Source organism: Myodes glareolus, chromosome 4, assembly GCF_982192425.1.
Source record: "Myodes glareolus chromosome 4, mMyoGla1.1, whole genome shotgun sequence".
Taxonomy (NCBI): Eukaryota; Metazoa; Chordata; class Mammalia; order Rodentia; family Cricetidae; genus Myodes; species Myodes glareolus.
The window spans coordinates 65,369,576-65,391,849 of record NC_142029.1 but is presented as its reverse complement, the minus strand read 5'-3'; the positions used below and the strand labels follow the sequence as shown (position 1 = coordinate 65,391,849).

The 22,274-nt window shown below is 44.9% G+C and overlaps 1 protein-coding gene and 1 long non-coding RNA gene across 3 annotated transcripts; one reads left to right on the top strand and one right to left on the bottom strand.

Moving 5' to 3' along the window:
• Positions 1 to 15,394, top strand: Iqcf2 (IQ motif containing F2). Of its 2 annotated transcripts, XM_048417416.3 has the most exons (4): positions 1 to 111; positions 271 to 318; positions 13,680 to 13,748; positions 14,953 to 15,394. In XM_048417416.3, exons 1-4 carry the CDS (start codon positions 94 to 96, stop codon positions 15,337 to 15,339), a joined length of 522 nt encoding a protein of 173 aa, XP_048273373.1. In that variant the 5' UTR covers positions 1 to 93; the 3' UTR covers positions 15,340 to 15,394. The 2 variants fall into 2 exon arrangements, with proteins under 2 accessions (XP_048273373.1, XP_048273374.3); XM_048417417.3 differs by lacking the exons at positions 13,680 to 13,748; positions 14,953 to 15,394 and adding an exon at positions 854 to 1,305.
• A 4,296-nt stretch (positions 15,395 to 19,690) lies between these two features.
• Positions 19,691 to 20,391, bottom strand: LOC146894672 (uncharacterized). The gene is made up of 2 exons (XR_015001558.2): positions 20,322 to 20,391; positions 19,691 to 20,102 (listed from the first exon to the last, which is right to left on the bottom strand). It is a non-coding gene; the product is annotated as an uncharacterized LOC146894672 (long non-coding RNA).
• Between the last annotated feature and the right edge of the window lie 1,883 nt (positions 20,392 to 22,274).

Genomic DNA, 22,274 nt, shown 5'->3' with positions numbered 1-22,274 from the left:
CATGGGCATCACCTCCATCAGCCACCCTGAGCCTGCTGGAGTCAGATGAGCAGCAACTGAAGGGGATGATCACCTGAGTCCCTTCTCTCTGCCATGGGCGCTCAATGTTGTGTAAGACTGTCAGATTCACTGACCTAGGGTTGGGGGATCCTACTTGGCAGAAGGAAGTCATGGGCTACTCTAGGGGCCCTGGGAAAGACTGGGGAGCAGGGCTGCAGGGATTTTGCGTGGGTGCTGGCTTTTACGAATGCCTCCCTGTTTTGATTGCAGAAGTCTGAATCTGAAATCAATCAATTTGAGGAAGAGAGGAAACCGAAGGTGAGTGTGACCCAGGACTGTAAATGAACCAGAACCCCCGAAACCCTGACCTCAGTATTTGTAGAAAGGAGGCACCATCTTCATTCTCATCCGGTCGGCTCAGGTTTTCTCTCTCTTGTGCCTTAAATCCCCTCTATCCTGCATACACAGCAGTGGGAAGGGAGAAGGGAGATGGGTTGCCATGGGCCCGCATGATTGAGAGAGGTGGAAACGAAGTGAGAGAAGAACCTGGGAACTGTGATATCTCGCGGTGTTGTGTACTGGTTCAGAACTGAGATTCAGGCTATAATCCTATGGTTCTTCTTTAGGAAGAACTCATAAGATCTTCAGGGTCAGAAAGTCTTTCCCGTGGGTCCCCTGTGAACACCACAGCATAAACATACCTCACTTTATAAAGCAGGCCACTGTGGCTCAGAAGATGAGCCATGGCTGTAGATATGGCCACAGCCATGGACAAGACAGAGGTGGAGACAAAAACTCTATCCATCTCTCCTGTATCCCCACCCACTGAGCATCCTGTCCTTTGCTTGGTTAGCGCCAACGTCCAAAACAACGCGGCAGAAAAAGAACCCAAGCAGCCAGTAAGATCCAGGCCTTGTGGCGCGGATTCCTGGTGAGGCAAACTCTGCTGGCTGCTGCCCTCAATGCCTGGGTGATTCAGTGCTGGTGGAGGAACATCCTGCACAGGCAGCTTCTTAAACGGCGGCTGGCCCTGCTGAGGATATACGTCATTGAGGAGGAGGCAGCAGTCAGGCTCCAGGCCTGGGTTCGCATGTGGCGGTGCCGTCGGTATTTCAGTCAAGTGTGCAACACGCTCTGTGTGGTCCAGTCCCTCGAGAGCAGCATTGCCTTCCGGAACGATGACATTTTTCAGGTTCAATACGAAGTTGTTTCCAAGCAGCCAGAGTTCCACATTGAAATCCTATCCCTCTAAAGGCCTGTAGCACAAAGAATTGGCTCCAGTGCCTCAATAAATACCTAACCTGGTTTGGTGAGTCTCAGTGATTGTTGTGCCATTGGGCACCCCCACCCCAAGGATTCAGACTACATCTCTTCCTCTCCTTAAGAGAAGACCTTCCCCATCCCCACAGAGCCTGGTACCTCCAAACCAAGAAATGAGGCTTAAGATGTCTGTATCTACACAGAGCCAGGCATCCCACTACACAACCCTGGGACCATCCCTGTCTTTTGAAGTTGGAATAAAGGGACACATTCCTAACGCAACATATGAGAAATGCAGTTCCTCTGTCTACTACCAAGCACTTGGCATAATCATTATAAGCACCCCCTCATAGCACAGAAATAATACATTTACCACCCCAGCTCCAATTTTTTGTTGTTTTCTTGCCTCCTCTCTTCTAGGAGAAAGGTCAGAATATTTGGGTCTGTCAAGCAAGATTGTTGCAATAGACTGAACATTAAGCCCAACATATTATCTGGCCCTTGTTAATTGTCACACGCTAGGCAAATATCTTCTAAAATCTAATTAGAACTCCTCGGAGACAGACATAACAATTGCACTCTCGGCCGTGCCATTCCTGCTTTCACCCCTCAGTATCCTTTACAGCTTTATCCCAGTGACCCTCTCTCTCCATCTTTGTACAAGCCTCGCTCTACCCTGCTTCACCCTTACACCAGATGAGCGAAAAGGCAAGTCTTGGTAGATAGGAGGAAAGCATTTGTCAATTCCTCGAAAAGCTAAACAGAAACCAGATGTGATGGTGGAACGCCAGTGGTTGCAAGGCTGAGTTAGGGAGTCCAGACGGGGCTACATGGAGAAGCCTTATCAAAAAGTCGGGGAGTAGGCTGGTGACATGGCTTAGTAGATGAAGGCACTTGCCTCTGAGCCCGAAGACCCGAGTTCAGTTCCCAGAATCCACATGTTGGAAGAAGAGAACTGACTCCCATAGGTTGTCCTCTGAGAAGCAGACTGGAGGAAAGGGTAGAGAAAGGAATACAGGAGGGATAACTAAAGGAAGCCTACTACTGAAGAAGCTTCCTAAAATACATACATACACATATACACATACATATCCATATATAAAGAGTTTAAATAGAATTACCCCATTCCAGGGCAAAAATGCCTCACCAAGACACAACAGGATAAATAAAAAAAAAAAAACACAATGCTGGCAATGGGTTACATCTTTTGAGGTTGTTGGCAAGTGAGTTACATGGGCCCCCAGATATTACAGGATCTTGCCAAGGCTCTTGGTTACCTCCAGAACTTCCGGTAAGACGGGAGGAAAGAGACCACACACCTGAGTCATAGAAGAAGGAGCTATCAGGCTGCTACTCACAAGGAAGCATCCCATACACAGTCCAACCTTCACGGAGGTGGAAGATGCTGTGCACGCACCAGAGAAGAGAAGGAACCACCATTCTCGCCTAGTCGCTGACCCTGGGAGCTACAACAACTGGCCTGTCAAGAGATGCCCATCATGAGTGAGCAACCACTTTCTTACTGAATTTAAGGCCCACTTCACAAGTTGAATCGCATACCTGGCATTATTACTGGGGCCCTAGACCCTATAGGCAAACCTACCACTATGACTCTGATAAATAGACACAGTTTTAAACTGACTCCACATGGCTTGTGGTTATATCCCTAGACTAATGTATCAGCTCTCATCGGAAAAGCCTCTTTTGGAAGTAGATACCAATTAACACAGAGATCTACAGCTGGTCAAGGCACAGAGAACACCTGAAGAAGGCTCAGCCCTGATGATAACTTTATTGCATAGCCCCTCCTCCCAAGGCTTGGGGATTACCACTCAAGGAGGACAAAAGGATTACAAGACTCGGAAGTGATGCGTGACTACCTGGAAATAATGCTTCTGGACACAGCAAGGCGCTTCACATATGAATTCAGAGCAGCTGAGACAGCATGTACAAAATCTGCATAAGCCCCCATCGGACAAAATTCCAGCATGCAAAGAAGATGTGGGCATGAAGTTCCATCCCTGGCTAAAAAGAGCGATCAGCAATTGTTAGCTCCTGGGAGGGCAGGCGTGTGTTCAAGGTGTGGCCTGGTGAGCTGACTACCCTCCAGTGGAGGCCACACACACAGCAGTACAGATTGTACTTGATGGTGGAGGGAAGGAAATAGTTGAGTCAGTTGAAAGTGGGGGTGGATTTAGGAGGAGGGAGGTGGTGAATATGATCAAAATATGTGGCCCAAAATTCTTAGAAAACGTGTAAGAATGAGGGGGAAAGGCTGCCGTCTGACCTCCATATACACACTGTAGCATGTGAGCACACATTCACACAGAAAGAGAAGGGGGGAGGGGAAGAATAAACGTGGAAAGCAGAAGTTGTGCGACATAAGCCAACTTTGAAAACATTATGTGAAGTGAAAGACAGACATATTGCAGAGTTATATAAAATTTATATAAAATGCCCAAGAGAGGTAATAAATAAACTAGTAGCTGCTAGCATCAGCAGGAGAGAAGCGACTGCTACAGGCTTGCTGCTGGCGGCGACTCTTGTTTTCCTGTTGACTGATGAAAATATCACAGAAGGAGAGCCCAGCCATGGTCACTGTATTCGTTACTTTTCTGTTGGGATAAAACACAATAATCCAAAGCCACTTATGGAAAAAAAGAGTGTGTTTGGGTTTACAGTTCCAGAGGGATTAAGGTCCACTGGGTCATGGAGAAAACGTGGCATCAAGTGACAGGCACGGTGGCAGGAGCAGAAAGCTGAAAATCTCACCTTTCACCACCAAGAGGAAGCAGAGAGAGCAAGCTGGAAGTGAGGTGAGGCTGTGGACTCTCAACCCAATGTGTGGTCTGAATGAGAATGGCCCCATAGGCTCATGTGTTTGAATGCTTGGTCCCCAGCCGGTAAAACTGTTTGAGAAGGATAAGGAGGCGGGACTTTGTTGGAGGAGGTGCGTTTCCCAGTGAGCTCTCTTTCTCTGCCTCATGCTAGTGGACCAGACGTGAGCTCTCAGCTGCCGATACCAATGCCATCCCTGCCTGCCTGCCTGCTGCTGTGCTCCCCATTATGTGATTCCAAGTTAAATATTTTGCTTTATAAATTGTCTTGGTCATGGTGTTTTGTCATGGCAATAGAAAAGTAACCAAGATACTCACTCCCCAGTGAAGCAAAGATTAAAAACTCTCCCTAACATAAGGAAAGTGGAGGAAAGAGGAAGAGAACTCAGTGCCAGCCTTGGAAGGCAGAAGGTCCCAAGGGTACTGAGAAAAGATAAGACTGCACACAGAGACGCTGCATGCTGTATTTAACCTATTTCAGAACACTGAAAGTCCAGAGGTTGCCTCTCTTGCCAACCATACTAAGTCTTGTCAAATTTACACACCTGCCCATATGGAGATTTGGAGGAAATGATTAATCGTTCTTTATATTCTCATAGGCTTTGATGATTAAAACCTTTACTGAATCCAGGTTGTACCATTTTTCATATTCTTTCTGAGCAAGATGATATTCTAATGATTGATCCAATAAAGTTCTTCATACCTCAGTATGGGACCAGAGAGATGGTTCATTGGGTAAAATCATTTGCTGCCAAGCCTGTCAACCCAAGTTCAATCCCAAGACTCACATGGTGGAAGGGAAGAACTGGTTCCTGAAAATTGTCCTCTAATCTACACACATAAACACAGACACACACACACAAACTTTGGAAAATAAAGGCAATACAATAACACACGGTAGTAGAATCCGTTACTTTGTATACTAACTTTAAAAGTCAATTTTTTAAGCAAGAATTTTTTTTTTCGTTCGGAAGTTGTTTTCTTAATGACTCAACCTCTAAAACTCTTAGTGTACTTACTCCAACTTAGTTGGAGTTTTAAAAAACCGTCGGGGGCTGGGAAATGCAGCTCAGTGATGGAATGCATTCCCAGCACAAGAGCTCTGTCCTCAGCAACACATGAAGAACAACCCTCAGGACAGACCTCATTGATATATACTAATTTTAGTTAAATTAGAACAGGGGGCACTGGAGCGATGGCTCAGCGCTTAAGAGCATATACTACTCTTGCAGAAGACCGGAGTTAGGTGCCCGTGTCCGGAGGCTTAGAGCCCTCTGTTACCACAGTTCAGAGAGATCTGGCATTCTTCTGGCCTCTGTTGGGGAGCAGCACTCACATAAACACACTATTAAAAATAAAATAAACCTTTAAAGCTTTTTAAAAATTGGAAGGGGGCTGGAGAGGTGGCTCAGCGGTTAGGAGCATCACCTGCTCTTCCTAAGGTCCTGAGTTCAATTCCCAACAACCACATGTGGCTCACAACCATCTGTAATGAGGTCTGGTGCCCTCTTCTGGCCTGTAGGCATACATACAGATAGAATATTGTATACATAATAAATAAATATTTTTAAAAATAATAAATAAAATAAAAAAATAAAAAATTGGAAGTCAGGTGGGTGGGCACACCCTTAATCTCATCACTTAGGAGGCAGAAATAGCAGATCTCTGAGTTCAAAGCCAGCCTGGTCTACATAGTGAGTTCCAGGATAGCCAGGGGTACACAGAGAAACCCTGTCTCAAAAAACTAAATAAATAAATAAGGTAAAAAGTTAGAGCATAAATAACAGAAAACTCAGGGCTAACAATGATTTTTACTACTCAGTTACTCTATAATAATACTCTCTAAAACTGTATAAATGCTAGTTCTATTATAACTCAGAGAGGAATGAACTCTCATCCTCAGCGCTAGCCATACCATGAGGCTTTTTAGAAAAGTGAAGGTATCCAAACCAGGCTTGTGCTCATTTGTTCTTGCGGGACAGTATGCCTCAAGAAGTAATCTCGTTAATCCTTCCCTTAAAGGAAGGAATTGTTGTTTTCACTTAGGTACCTTTTTGTTTGTGTGTATGCAGACATTGCACACACGTGTGAATGTGAACCAGAGGCCAGCAGTAGGGAGCTTCATCACTCTCCACCTTTGATTTTTGAGACGGGTCTCTCAATGAACATGTGGTTCATGCATTGACTAAACAGACTGGCCAATGAGCTCCAGGGACCTACCTATCTCTGCTGCCCCAGCACTAGGGTTACAGACACGGCCCACCAGACCCACATGTGTGGGTGGTGGTCTAAGCTGGAGGTCTAAGCTCTGGTCCCCATGCTTGGATAGTGAGAGCTCTACCCACTGGCCCATCTCCCTTGACACTGTTTTTCTGTGTGTGTGTGTGTGTGTGTGTGTGTGTGTGTGTGTGTGTGTGTTATAAAGCTGCATTATGGTATTCTAGAAATGGTCTATGGCATGTATTTTTATCTATGTTATAAAAATTTTATACTGCTAATAGTTTGTTAAAATATTTTTCTCTCTAAAAAATATTCAAAAATAAATATAGACCTGGGCATAGTGGCACACACTTCTAATCCCAGCACTTGGGAGGTAGAGGCAGGTGGATCTCTTTTTGAGGCCATCCTGGTCTACATAGTGACTTCCAGGACATACAGAGCTATATAGTGAGATTCTGTCTCAAAAAAAAAAAAAAAAAAACAAGACAATAATTAATTAATTAAATATTGAGCCAGATAGGGTGACACATGCCTGGAATCTTAGCATATGGAAGGTGGAAGTAAGAGGATCAGGAGTTCAAGGCCAGCCCCAGCTATATGACCTTCTACCTCAAAATGTAAAATAGAATTGAAATTTCGACACTCTGTAAGTTAAATGGTTATAGCTTATTTGTTCAGAAGAGGTATCACTCTTTGAGTTTTAGTCCCAGTTCAAAGCTAAGAGCGCTGACCTGGTGTAGCTATGTAGCTTGCTGGCCTCTCTTGGACACTTTGGTAGTGTCCACCAAATAGACAAATTCAAATGCTGAGCTACCCTAGCCATGTCCCAAACTGAATAGTTGTTTCCCAGTACACATCCTGAAAGCTAAACAAAGAAAAAAAGAAAGAAAAAAGCATCGGGCATGGTATTGCATATCTATAATCCTAGAACTATGAGGGTGGGAGCAGGAGAGTTACAAGTTCAAGACCAGTCTGGGTTACGTAGAGAGACCCTATTTCAGGGTTTATTTTTAGGTCTCACCATTTTAGGGTTTTAGTACATCATGGCAGGGAAGTCATGGCAGGACTTCTCGACTCCTGGCAGGGGGAGTATGTGGTCGAGGCTGCTACCGTTGTGCAGATCAGGAGGCAAACCACAAGGGGAATCAGGAGCCAGGCTACGACCTTCAAAGCCTCACTCACCCCACCAAGCTGCTCCCTCCAGCTAAGACCCAGCCCCTAACAAAGTCGTAGCTCAAAAGAGCTCTGCCAGCTGGGAACCAAGCATTCAAAATATGATCCTGTGGGAGACATTTCAAACAGAGCCATGGTGCTCCCCTTTCATATTTCCATCCGGCTGTAGACTACACACAAGAGCACATTAGCCCAGTTATGATCCCAGCAAAACCTCCATAGATGTTTAAAAAACTTTCATCTGTAATGGTGCCAAGAAGCTCAATCACTCCCTATTAAATAACTAAATAGCAGCATCAACTTTTTCTTTTTCTTTCTTTTTTGCAGTGAGGGGATATTTTTAACTGCTTTGTGTGCTTTTTCCCCTCTCTTTCTATTATTTTTGGAGCTTTATCTGATATTAGAATTCTTTCCCAAGTTCCTGAAATGACATTTCACCCTTAATACAATATTTCTAAAACTGAGAGTTTTTTTAATTCAGCATTTCAAAATATAATGGGAATGTTCTCAGCATTTAAAAAAAGATCTCAACTAAAATGCATACACAAAAGACCCCGAACAGACAAAACATGCTGTGAAAGAGCATGCTGTAGGCACACACACTCTGAGTTTAAAAATTGGGGTGGGGGGAGAGGAAATTAAAAGAAAAACCTGAAAAGACATTTTCTTCCAAAGAAAACACAGCTGGACAGCAGGTCCATGAAACGGTAGTTAACATCACTGGCCATCTGGGAAACCGAGATCAAAATTGCAGTGAGCCATCACCTGACATCTGTTAGGATGGTTATCATCCAGAGACAAGGGGGGAAAGTGTGGGCAAGGGTGTAGAGAAAAATTGGGACAGCCATATGGGAAACAATATGGAAGATCCTTTATAAAAATCAAAATAGAACTACCATATGACCCAAAACCAGGCTTCAGGGGACATATCCAATGGAAGGGAGTATCCTGAAGAGAGGACTTCACTCCCATGTACAAGATGGGATCCTCCCGGCTGTATCGCCCCAGCAGTGAGATTACAGGTGTACCACCATCCTGGCTTGACTATGTCGGTGACAGGGCCCCAAATGAAATGTCGTTCCTGCGTGTGCATGTGTTAGTCTACCCACAGAATGACAGGAAATGTTCCACAAATCTTAGATCTGACCATGAACTTGTGACTAGTCTATAACGACTCATAACGTACCTTCTCTCAGGCCTACCAAAGTCCAGCCCTGCACAGCAGCTATGGACTGCCAGGAGGACCTGGGCCAGGACTGCTGGAGAGCAGCATGCTCAGACAGTTCCTGCATCTCTCTGCAGAAGCTGCTGGATACGGCGGCTTTAAGCTCAATGATGCTCAAATGCTTGAGAGAACCAAATTATGAGAGATGACTGCGGTGGCTTGAATAAGAACGTCCCCCATAGGCTCATATATTTCAATGCTTAGGGAGTGGCACTGTTTGAAAGGAGTTGGAGGCATGGCCTTGTTGGAGTGGGCATGACCTTGTTGGAGTAGGTGTGGCCTTGTTGGAGGAAGTGTGTCACTGGGGTGGTCTTTGAGGTTTCAGAAGCTCAAGCCAGGCCCAGTGGCTCCCTCCCTCTCGCTTCCTGCTGCCTACGGATGCAGATGTGGACTGCCCTTTTCTCCAGCACCATGGCTGCCTTGCTGCCTCTGTGCACCACTGACAAGATAACGGACTAAACTTCTGAAACTGTAAGCAAGCCCCAACTCGTTGCTTTCTTTTACAAGAGGTGCCATGGCCGTGGTGTCTCTGCACAGCCATAGAAAAACAGATCATGAAGGATCTGACTTTTAGGCACCTCCAAACAAGCCCCAGGGATGCTGCTCATCCACTTGGCAAGAGTATATGTAGCACATCTCGCTGAAGAGGCTCCTTGTTAACTATCAGCCTCATTCACTTTCTCCCAGGTGCCACTGCATACATGTTGTGCATCTGTGTGGAAGTGTGTGCCGTCAGGGGCAGCATTTTTGGCAAGCTTGAGAGACTCTGCTGTGTAAGGCTGGGTCAGGAAGAATACCCATTACATCATGATCCTGACCTTTGGAAAATCTCTAGTCTTCGTGTTCCTCCTCCTACTCCAGTGGGAAAAGTCCTAACAAATCATATTGAAAACCCAGACCTAAAACTGAAAACAAAATTTAAAAGCCCATTCATGTTTTGAGTAGTTTTAAACAGTTTCTTCATGAGAAAGAGGGAGAGGAAACTTAAATTCTTATCAAAAGAGTGGAAAGCCAAACAGGATAGAAGGAACAAGAATAAGATCCGCTGTTGCTGTCTACGGGCTATGTTTCACTAAGACACTGAGTCCGACATCCTGATCTCAGCCCACAGGATGGAGGAGTCTGATGCCCAGGAGGACCTCCATAGATTGACCCTTGACAGGATAGAGGCATCCAATGCCAAGAAGATTTCAACAGACGTACCCCCAACAGAATAGAGGAGTCCAACGCTCAGAAGGACCTCCCGAGACAGAACAGAGGAGTCTGATGCCAAGATTTCAACAGATTTACCCCCAATAGGATGGAGGAGTTCAATGCCCAGGAGGACCTCCACAGGCTGACTCCTGACAGGATGAAGAGTCCTTTTCCACACCGAGAACTACAATCTGGAGTCCAGCTTTACAACAGGATTCATCCTCTCCCCTTTGCCCCTCCCCTTCTGCCTCAACTTCTCTGCTGTCTCTACCTGCTCTCCCCTGCCCCCAAACGACTGTGACTTTAAGGAAAGCTCATAAGGCCCACCCCTAGATGGAAAGCTGTGGGCATTTAATGACAGCAAGGGAAAATTAGTCTTCCTCAGGGAAAAGCTCCCCAATTGGCCATCCAATAATAAGTGCTCAGCCAAGAAAAGCAAACATACAAAAAACACTAAGTGGTCTCAGTATTTATGAATGTGTATGTGTGATGTATGTATGCATGTAACAAAGGAAAAGGGGCCATAAATTTGAGAGGGAGCAGGGCAAGGAGGATACAGGAAGGGTTGGAGGGAAAAGAGAAGGGGAGAGGATGTAATACAGGGCACGAGTCTGAAATTTTAAAGATTTTTAATTTTAGAAAGGGGACAAAGAAAAATGCACTGGAAAAGCCTTTGGGTTACTGGGGGGAGGGGGGGGTCCCTGGCTCAGTTGCTCTACAGAATCACTAAGTATGCCAGCAATTTTTTTTTGTAGTTCTTTGTAGTTCTTGATTTCTAAAGCCTGTTTTCTGTGTTATGACAGCACTGCTATCTTTTAAAATGTGATTATTTCCTTTAAAGAGTCCATGGGACTATTGGATGAAACAGGTTCCTAACTCATCTGTGCTGCTATTTGCCATTTATGTTTTAAGCTTTAATTTAAATTTGATTCATACATTATTATTTTAGGTGTGTGTGGGATGTTGTCAGGGTGTGTCAGGTGCCCACAGCCAGCCTTCTGGCTTGAGGTCAGAAGACAGCCTCCAGAGTTGGGAAATCAGTTCTCTCCTGCCACCTTGTGGATTCAGGGATGAAGTGCAGCTCATCCGCCCTGTGTACAAGTGCCTCTACCCTCAGTCGTCTATTAATCCCATGTTACTGTGTTTTTCAATTGTTTCAGTCACCTCTTAGAAGATTCTAATGAATAAAATAGGCAAAAGATCTAAAAGGGCATTCCTCCAAAGACACTCAAATAGTCAATAAGCACACAAAGTATATTTAACATCATCAGTTCCAAAAGAGTTAAAACGTATCAGATGAGGCTTTAATCCCAGCACTTGGGGAGGCAGAGGCAGGTGGATCTCTGCGAGTTCGAGGCCAGCCTGGTCTACAGAGTGAGTTCCAGAATATCCAGGGATACATAGTAAGAACTTGTTTTTTAAAAAAAATTAAATACATACAGAACCCAGATTTAAGACTACATGTGCTTGTATCAATACCTACATGTGTATTTATAAGGCTGGGGGGGTCATGAAACAAGAAAGGGAATCAATTATGAGAAGGGAGAAATTCTTTAAATATAATACTTATATTAATTCTTAGAGAATTGTATACTGTTTTCAGCCATTCACTCCCCAGCCCTCCCTCTAACTCCTCCCAGATCCACTCCTTCCCCAGCTAATCTAAAGCATGATTCTAAAAAAATAAATTTAAAACTTCAGAAGGACACCCTACAAAGGATAATTTATCAAAACATCAGGCAGTAACAAGTGCTGGCACAAATAAGAAAGAATAAGAGCTTACATACACACTAGCATAAATTTTAAGTGGTTGATCCATATGTAAAGCAGACCTCTGTTCCTCAAATGAGTCCTCAGAGTCCACCATGAGCCAGAAGTTCAAGGCCTAGCTATGGGGAAATGAAAGGATATTCACAGAAAGTTTGTACATGGGTGTTTATAGCGGCACTACTTCTAATAGCCCCAAAATGAAAATCAAATAACATAAATGCCCATGAAAAGGGTGTGTACATGAACAGAACGTGACATGTCCTTGCAGTGGAATATTACTTGGCCATAGAAAATTATCAGGTACTGATGCATACTGCCACACGGGTAAACTGTGAAAACAATCAGTAAGAGAAAGAATCCAGACAAAATGGAACACACACATGATTCTAATAAGAAACACCGAAGTGCTGGGCTTACAGATGTCTGCCACCAAGTCAAACTGTCCCTGTGAAATTCCTGATGAAGATTCTTAGCTTTTAGGATAGTTTTTAGTGAGTAACATCTGAATTTCTAAGTTTTGAGAGGTTCAGATTGGACCTATCAAGTCTTGGTGCCTATTTATGGTAGAACTTTAATGGCCTTCTCAATGGGTTCTGGGTCTCTGTATTAATCTCCAGCTACTGTAAAAAGAAGCGTCTTTGAGAAGGGTTGAGAGTTGCACTAATCTGTGGGTATAAAAATAAGAGCTTAGGGGGATGTTTATTAGTACGATCATTTAGCAGAAGAAGATTACTAAGTCCTCCCCTAGGGCCTATGACCTATCCTGCTCTGGGCTTTTGACCCAGCTAACAATGCCAGATATGAGTTCCATCTTGTAGAATGGGCTTAAAACCCAACCTGAAAGTGGTTGGTTAGTCCCATAATGTGGGAGCCACTACTGCACTAGTGTTTATCTGTATGTAGTGTATATGTGTATGTGTATATCTGTCAGTTGTTCTTGTAGCCTGCAGGGTTCACAGCTGGATAAGACTATTGATTACTTTTCTCCCCTGCTAGTGTACAGGTTTTTTTTTTTTCATTCATTCAGTGTGCATACAACCTTTGAGGATTACGAAAGCTAGCGAGAATTGAAGCTTCTAGTTTTGACTACAGAGATCCTTGTACATTTGTGTTGGCCAATGTCCTATTCACACTGGCTAGGAAACAATCAGCCTGGATCCCAACCAGCTGAAGATAGATAGTGAAAATGTGGTAGGTACACGTAACTGAACTTTATCCAACCATTTAAAAAAAATTGAGGGGGCTGGAGAGATGGCTCAGTGGTTAAGAGCACTGACTGCTCTTCCAGAGGACCCAGGTTCAATTCCCAGCACCCACATGGCAGCTCACAACTGTCTGAAGATCCAGTTGCAGGGGATCTGACATCTTCACACCAATGCACATAAAATAAAGTTAAATAAACCATAAAAATACTTTTAAAAAATGAAATTATAAGACTTACAGGTAAATAGGTGGAACTAGAAAATTCTACTGAGTGAAGTAGCCCAGGCTCAGAAAGACAAGCGTATGTTCTCTCGCATATGCAGATACTAGCTTTGAATCTTTAGATTTGTGGTCCCCACCCCACGCTCGCCCCTTGGAATGCCTGTAGAGGTAAGAAAGGTAGAGAGGGGCCACTGGGAAAAGGGACTTAAGAGAAGAGGAACAATAGAACATATGTGATCAGGAAGTAGAAGGGGGAGAGGCTGAGGCAAATATCTTAATCTTGTATCACAAAGCCATTGTGAATTCAGTTTCCCCTCTCGCGGGTCACTAATACCTGACACTGGGAAGTAGAGAAATCAGGGCTAATGAACCATCTAGAGGCAGGTTGGTGATGGCGCTTAAGTTTTGTTTAAGAGACAGGACCAGACCTAGCAGGCAGTCAGGGTAGGCGTGGGGGCGGGCATCACACTGGACTTCACAAGTCAGCCTAGGGAAAGGAGGGGATACTGAAGCAGGGTCATCCAAAGAACGCCTTTACTCATGCACATGTATTTCCTGTTTAATCTTGGTGACAGTCCAAGAGCAGTTTGATCGTATCTGTAATTGAAGAAAATGAAATTATTAAAAAGAAGAAGAAACTAAAGGTAAGAGAACAAGTGAGTTGAATTAAACACAGTTAAGAGAACTCCAAATCATTTGTATCCATGTGCTAGGGACGTGGGATTCCACCTCATAGACATTCAAGTCTAAATGACCAAGAGTCAAGTTAGCGTTTGTTCATTCCCCCCTGTCTCCTCCTCCTCCGTCTGGGCTCTTGGATCTGAGTCTGACTGTGACGTGCTGACTGGAAAGAGGGAAACCCATCGGAAATTGCCTGGGGCTAGAAGTCCAGAGCACCAGTACTGTGAATTAAGCAGAATGGTCTAAATACAGACAGGTTGATTGTAGAACAGGAAGGAAGTGCTACAAGCCACACTGTGGAGTGAAAATACATGATTATCACAGAGAGCAATCAGATGATGGGGGGGGGGTAAGCTAGCAAAAAAAAGAAAAGAAAGAAAAGAAAGAAAAGAAAAGAAAAGAAAAGAAAAGAAAAGAAAAGAAAAGAAAAGAAAAGAAACACCCAGGCGAAAACATCGGGAGAGCCAATGTTCCTGAATCAGCAAGGGCTAACCGTGTGGTGTGACTACACCATTGATCCTCCTATCCCCAGCACACCCTTCTGGTGACTCTGGTTTGCTCTTGATTTAGGCAGCAATGAAGTAGGCAAAAAACGATGTTATTAGCCAAGGATGGAGGTACATTTCCTGTGATCCCAGCCCTTGGGAGATGGAGGCAGAAAGGAAGAACAGAAATTTAAGGTCATCCTCCACTATATAAAGAGTTCAAGGCCAGTGTAGAAAACACGGGATGAAAAAGAGAGGAACAATCAGGCGGTGGTTGCCCACGCCTTTAATCCCAGCACTCAGGAGGCAGAGGCAGGTAGATCTCTGTGAGTTTGAGGCCAGCCTGGTCTACAGAGCGAGTTCCAGGACAGCCAAAGCTGTCGGTCTCAAAAAGAAACCCTGTATGGAAGAAGGAGAAAAGGAAAGAGAAGAGAAAAGAAAAGAGAAGAGAAAAAAGAAAAGAAAAGAAAAATAGAGGAACTGAGACACTGAGAATGAGGTGATGTGCCCACAATGGCAGGGAAGGGTCCCGACAAGGTCCGGCTCCTCATCAGAGTTCTGCTAGATCCCAGAACTCCCAGGGGAGGAGCCAGTACTAAGAGACAGCCCAGCGCCCTTCCAAGAAGCCCCTGAAATTTGGTAGCAGGAAGGTCCTTGAGTAATCTCTCTTATCTCTGTCTAGAAAAAGCTAAAGAAGAAAAGAACTAAAGCAGCCGTTAAGCTCCAGGCCTGGTGGCGTGGCACCCTGGTGCGCCGGACCCTGCTACACGCAGCCCTCAGAGTCTGGATCATCCAGTGCTGGTGGCGGCTGACGCTCTGGAAGATCCTGGAGAAGAAGCGGAGGAAAGCGCTGGTTGAATTCTCAAACAAGGAGAGAGCGGTCGTCAAGATCCAGTCTCTGATTCGGATGTGGCGCATCCACTGGCGGTACTGCCAAGTCCTCAGTGCCATCTACATCATCCAGGGCCACTGGAAATACCACAATTGCCAGTCCTGCTCCCTCCTGCGGGGCCACTGTGTGATCACGACCACTCACCTACAGTTCCACATTGAAATCATCGACCACTGAGGACTGAGTAAAAGGGACGCTCAGCCTTCGGTCCCCAGTAAAGATCTAAATGGTTGGTCTAAGTTTCTGTTCCCATCTAATGGACGCCTTGAGATTTGGGCCTTGCTGGCTCCTGTTGCCTCTCTCAGCGATCAACAGTGAGGATTTGCTGTGCTTGCATTTTGGGAGGGTAATGGTGACACACCACTCAGTCACCAAAGCATCAGTTAGGTCCCAACTTATGACACAGTCAGAAGACCAGTTCCCATTCCCAGGCCCGTTCCTTTCTCCCCATCACTGATTGGAAGACTACATCCCATAAAAACTCTTAATACCCTGCGTACCCAGACTGACTCTGGGGTCTGCAGTCAGGGTTGACTGGGATCCAGAGTGCCTCTGTTTCCTTTTTGGGAAGCATCTAAAAGAAAATGCCAAAGTCTGAATGAGGTCATCACAGTGAGGCCCCAAGGGAAGAGAGGAGGTTGACCTTGGTGCTGGCTGGGGCTGGGCAGGTCAACAGGCAGTGAGATGACCCTGACAACAGGTGGAAAAGGACTCTCACAGACTAGAGGGATGGCTCATTGGTTAAGCTCTTTCTCCAGAGGACCCAGATTTGATTCCCGGAACTCACATGGCAGTTCATAGCTGCCTATAACTCCAGTTTCAGGAGATCCAACACCTTCACACAGACATACATGCAGGCAAAACACAAATGTGCATGAAATAAAAATAAATCTTTTTTTAAAAAAAGGACACTCCCGGCCCCTCAATTCCTTCTTCACAATTCTCACCCAAACTCCTCTCTCCTGGAGGGTTGTGTGGCAAATGAGGTGCTCTCTAATAATCACCCCTTCCCCAACCCACAAGCAGCCCGCCCAAGCTCTTCAACTCTGCTCCCACAGCCATACTAAAATATCACTGTTGTGCGGCACCTTCTTTAGGTGCGCTGTCTGGTATGGACAACCCCTGGAAACATACCTAGTGAAGCTGAGGACGTGGGTTTCTGCACTGTGGCTCCTGCACTGGAGAGTGAGGCTCTGCCGGACTCTGCTCAAACCACTTTCTCTGCCCCGCCCCCAGGTCTCTGCTTCCTTCCTCCTCTCCTTCCGGCACAGCTTCTCAATAACCAAGTGTGTCTCTTCCCGTGTGTTAAGATCTTCATTCTCAGGCGGGTGGTGATGGTGCACACTTGAATCCCAGCACTCGGGAGACAGAGGCAGACAGATCTCTGAGTTCAAAGCCAGCCTGGTCTACAAAGTTAGTTCCAGGACAGGTGCCAAAGTTCTCAAAAAAAAAAAAAAAAAAAAAAAAAAAAAAAAAAAAAACCACTTCATTCTCTCGCTTCCGCGAGTCTTTCAGGCATCATGCTTGTCATCTTTCACTTTGTCAGTTCCGATTCTGTGCTTTACTGTGGCCAATTCTCTGCACAGTTGGGCTGCTTTTCTTCCTTCCTCCATCAATTTCCCTCCCTGTCCCTCCTTTCCCTCTCTCTCTCGACACATGTGGGATGAACTCACCTGTCTTCCTGCTCCCTTGCCTTTAGCGCAATTTGAACAAGACTGTCTATATTCAAGACTATGTATCTCAACTGAATAGTCTCTCATGTTTGCATTTCCATTTTATGGGTTGAATAAGCTAAAACCTCTCCTCTCCAAATACTCAGTTTTGCTTCTTCTCTCCTCCACTTGATTGAAGAAAAGGGAACATATTGGATCCCCAATTTCCTATCACCCTGTTTGCAGCTTACCAAGCCCCACCCACACTCACTGCTTTCTCTCCAGTGAAATTAAAAGTCTTTGTCCTGGTCACAAGCCACTTCCTCAGATTATGCTTCTGATGTGAGATTCCCCTCTGTATGCTGTGAATACCATTGGTTAATAAAGAAACTGACTTGGTCTGATAGGGTAGAATAGAACTTAGGTAGGCAGGGAAAACTAAACTGAATGCTGGGAGAAGGAAGGCAGGGTGAAAGAGAAGCCTTGTAGCCCAGCCGGAAACAGATGCCGGAACTTTATTTACCTGGCAAGCCACAGCCTCATGGCGATACACAGATTACTAGAAATAGGTTAAATTAAGATATAATTTAAATTAAGATAGCCAATAAAAAGCTAGAGCTAATGGACCAAGCAGTGATTTAAATAATATAGTTTCTATGTGATTATTTCAGGTCTGAGTGGGCAGTCTGGAAACAAACAAGAAACCCCTTACAACAAGCTTCTACCTTCTCAAGCTGCCTAATGCAATATATGGAGCCTAGCTGTCCAAATTATCAATCTGCCTCTCCTTAAAAATATTTCTTTCACACTGGGCATGGTGACACCCACCTTTAACCCCAGCACCCTGGAGACAGAGGCTGGCAGATCTCTGAGTGTTCAAGGCCAGCCTCAACTACAGAGCAAGTTGCAGACCAGAGAGACCTGAATAGTGAAACCCTGTCTCTAAACCTAGGCGAGGAGAGGTGTGACCAGAGAGATAGCTCCGCGGTTAAAAGCATGTCCTGCTCCTTCAGAAGTCCCAAGTGGGGTTCCAGAACCAAGGTCAGGTTACTCTCAATCACCTGTAACTCCAGCTCTAGGAGATCCAACACCTCTGGTCTTGAAGAGCTCCTGCTTTCACGTGCACACACTCATACAAAGACACATACACAGGATTTCACACAAACTTTAAAATAATACGATACAAATAAAATCCTTTTTAAAAAATGTTTTCTTTAACTTCTGTTCTAGATCTTTGCTTCTCCTCATAGTAAGACATGTTACTACTCTTTTCACGTCTGCTCTCTCCTCTTTTCCTCCAGTCCATACCCCACCCCACCTCTTTCTCTGTCTCTCCTCTCTCTCTCTCTCTCTCTCTCTCTCTCTCACACACACACACACACACACACACACACACACACACACACACATACACACACATTTTAAAGAAGTTGGTCAGGAGAGATGGCTCAGCAGTTGAAGATGCACACTGCTCTTGCAGAGGACCCAAGTTCAGTTCCTAGCGCCCACACCAGCTGCCTCAGAACTGCCTGCAACTCCAGTTCCAGGAGATGTGAAGCCTCTGACCTCCACACATACACACCTGCACTCACACGGGCACATAACCACGAACAGGGTCATACATATACACATAGTTAAAAATAAACTTTCGGGGTTGGAGAGGTGTCTCAGCTCTGTCTGCTCTTCCAGAGGTCCTGAGTTCACATACATAAAATAAATAAACTTTTTTTAAAAAGACACTTGACTTGAAGGGATCTATGGTTTGTTTCGTTAGAGCTGTTTACCTCTACTTAAAGACAATTGCCTTGGGTGTGGTGGTGCATGCCTTTGATCCCAGCACTCAGGTGAATCTCTGTGAGTCTGAGGCCAGCCTGGTCTATAGAGCTATTTCCAGTTATCCTGAGAGAAACCCTGCCTCAAAAAAAACAGGGGGCTGAAGAGATGGCTCAGAGGTTAAGAGCACTGCCTGCTCTTCCAAAGGTCCTGAGTTCAATTTCCAGCAACCACATGGTGGCTCACAACCATCTGTAATGGGGTCTGGTGCCCTCTTCTGGCATGCAGGCATACACACAGACAGAATATTGTATACATAATAAATAAATAAATTTAAAAAAAAACAAAAAAAATCCAAGACAATTGCCTATATGTAGTAGTCATATTCAAAAATTTTATGAAATTGCCTCAGTGATAAGTGGGAAATTCTAAAATTCTCCAATTGAACAAGATAGGCAAAGATTTTCATGTTGTTATTGGTGGTGGCTGTTGGTTAAACAGCAGGAGCAAAAGGACTTACTGGGAAATTAAGAGCTGAGCAGCAGAAAGAAAGGGGACTTCACGGGACCAGGTTTCCTACCATCCTGCATCTGACTTCAGCAGGCAGACCTCTGTGAGTTCAAGGCCAGCCTGTTCAAGACAAGGCTATTTAGAGACCCTGTCTCAAAACAAAACAAAACAAAAAAGCAGCATACCCTTTGGGAAGAAGGGAGACAGAAAAATGATTCAGCCAGTAAAGTGCTTGCTTGAGTCTGATTCCAGTACCCATGTAAAAAGAACCAGGCTTGGCGGGACACACCTGTATCCCAGACTTGGAAAGGCAGAAACAGGAGGGTACCTGGGGTTTGAAAGGCCAGCTGATCCAGCTAAACTGGTAGATTCTAGGTTCACTGAGAGACCCTGAGTCAAAAACTAAGATGGAGAAGGAAGGGGAAAGACGTCTAAAGTCAATCTTCCCCTCCACAAGTACATGTGTGAAAACACACACACATGCACACACGGACACACACACTCATATATATACATACACACAATGAAAGACCCCCGAGGGACGTCTTCCTTACGAGAGAGGCCCCGAACCCACGAATCAGACGAAACCACACTTACGGATGCAAACAGCAAGAGGTTTATTCGAATACACAGGTACCTGGGGCAACAAGGTCTCTCGGAAGACTTGCGCGCCCCCAGGTTGGAGTGAGGGGTTCTTATAGGAGAGCAAAAGCACGGGTACAGAAGCGAAAAGCGTGGTTATGGGGATTCATTCCATTGGTCAATTCAAATAAGGCTAAGAATGTGCGCTGAGTGGCAAATTCTTGACCTTTCACCTAAATACCAAGGAGGGGGTTGTCCAGGGGCTTCCTGTTTTTCCTGCTTTCCTAGCTAGAGACCCGATGGCCGGCTGTAATTATCCTGACTCACATCCTGTCACAGGACAAAAGGCCTCCCCCCTTGACTCTAATGCCTTCCATTCCAACATCCAGGGTAGTATTCTTTTCTTTTTTTCCTTTTCAACATCTGAAAAAAAGGCACACATGTAACATGAGGGGGGCTGTTTGTTGGGGGTTTTTCTGTCCTGCCTGGCCCCCCAGCTGTTTAGTCTCAGAGAAAAATCACACAGGAGATCTCTATAAGTTATAAAGCTGATTGGCCTTTTAGGTCGATCTACTTATTAGCTAACTCTCACATCTTGATTAACCCATTATTCTGATCTATTTTAGCCATGTGGCTCAGTACCTTTTTCAGTGGGGCAGCTTACAACCTGCTGCTTCAGTGATCTGGGTAGGAGTGAGAGGAATCAACTTCCTCCTCCCCAGAATTCTCCTGCTCTCCTTACATCATTTCCACTTCCTGTCTGGTTTTCCCACCTACACCTCCTGCCTGGCTAATCAGCATTTATTTAAAACATGATTGACAGAATACGAACAATTCTCCCGCACCACACACATTTACAGAATAATTTTTAAAAATCGATTTTACACAATTTCATTCAGAAATTGACTTTTTGAGGCCAGTGTTCAGACCAAAGTGAAACCAGGGGCTGCAAGAAGGAAAAGTGAAGAAGGAGCCATAGGACAATAGCTCCCAGGGACGTGTCTGCCAAAACCCACAAGAAAATATTAGCGTTTCAACCCCGAGGCAGAGCTGGCTCCCAGCTTGCAGTATGAGAATACAGCCCATGGGGAAACTGAGGTTACTCGTACAGGTTTGGAGAATGGGGGTTGTGGCTGAAGATGCAGTGCTAAAACGGCAGTCTGGACACCGAGGAAGAGGCTGGGTGTGTCCCCCGAGAAGCGCAAGTTAGGCACCGTTGTCCAGACACATAGCCTTGCTTCTAATGCAACTAATTGTAACTTTAAGTGTGAGCTTCTAAAAAAGCTCCCCCACCCCAATTTCAGGAAAGAGAACTCAGACCATCTCAAACACAAGGAGTTATCCAAGCAAACACAGCTAGTTCTTGGTAGGTTTTATTTGACTTTGTGTGTGTGTGTGTGTGTGTGTGTGTGTGTGTGTGTGTGTGTGTGTGTATACATGCGTGCGTGTGTCTGTTTTTGTGTCTGTCTGATTTTACCTACATGTATATCTGTGTACCATATGTATGCCTGGTACCCATAGAGGCCAGAAGAGGGCATTCGATGCCCCAGAACTGAAGTTATAAGTGATTGTGAGTCACCACCATATGGGTGCTGGAATCAAACCCAGGTCCTCCGGAAAATCAGTAAGTGTTCTTAAGCACTGAGCCATCTCTCCAGCCCTATTGGAAAGTTTGAGGTGCAAAACTAGCTTAGCATAGTTAATAGCAATTGAGACACCTGCAAAGTTGGAGGTAACAATGCCAGTCAGTGTCTAAGTGCCATGGACAACAACTAACAAGGTCAGAATCAGACATGGATGAAGAGGAGGCTTCTGTCACCCCTACTGAAGGAACAGTACATGATCAGGTCCTTGGGTGGACCAGGAGGACATGCACCGAGCGTCTCTGCCCATGATGACACAGAGACCAAACCACACAGTTACCTCAGCCGTTTGCCAGTTTCTGCTGTAGCCCTCTAAGAATTGCTGGACCAGGAAGTTCAATGGCATCTTACTTCTGTGAGGGCCCCTCCCACTCTTGAAAGTTTCTCACTTTTCCTGGACTTCCCACTTTCTGTAACTCTAATAAAGTCTGCTTCTGCTTTTCAGACTCCCATAAGGATCTGAGTCTTCACTGGCATGAGACCGCAAACCCAGAACACTGTCTCAGATTGATCCTTGAGGTTGATGGGTGTCCAGCACCATAGGTATTTGGTTACCTAGAACTGGGCTATAAAATGTCTCATCACACTCAAAAATCACACATCAAAACCCAAAAATATATAAAAGTGATTATATATCCCTGTCAAACCAAATTTTACTCTAGGAAGCAAGGATAAACATTAAAATTCATCAGTCCACATGTGACTATATTAATCAGGTCATAGAAATGACATGGCAAATATAGCACATATTCATGATGGAAATTCCTGAGCATTTTAGAAGTCCGATAAAGAGACACCGTGAGAACCCTACAACTAACATAATAACTAAAGAGAAATAATAGGCATAAAAACAGGAAAGGAGGAAGCAAAACTGATCTTATTTGCAGATTATAGGTTTGAAATTACAAATTCAAGAATCTAAATACAAATAAAAATCTACCCAAAGCAAAAG

What these genes read in the sequence shown, in the direction of transcription:
- Iqcf2 (XM_048417416.3), top strand. An exon ending in AGGAAGAGAGGAAACCGAAG is followed by an intron (nt 319 to 13,679) that starts GTGAGTGTGACC and finishes TCTTGGTGACAG; the next exon opens with TCCAAGAGCAGTTTGATCGT. An exon ending in AAAAGAAGAAGAAACTAAAG is followed by an intron (nt 13,749 to 14,952) that starts GTAAGAGAACAA and finishes ATCTCTGTCTAG; the next exon opens with AAAAAGCTAAAGAAGAAAAG.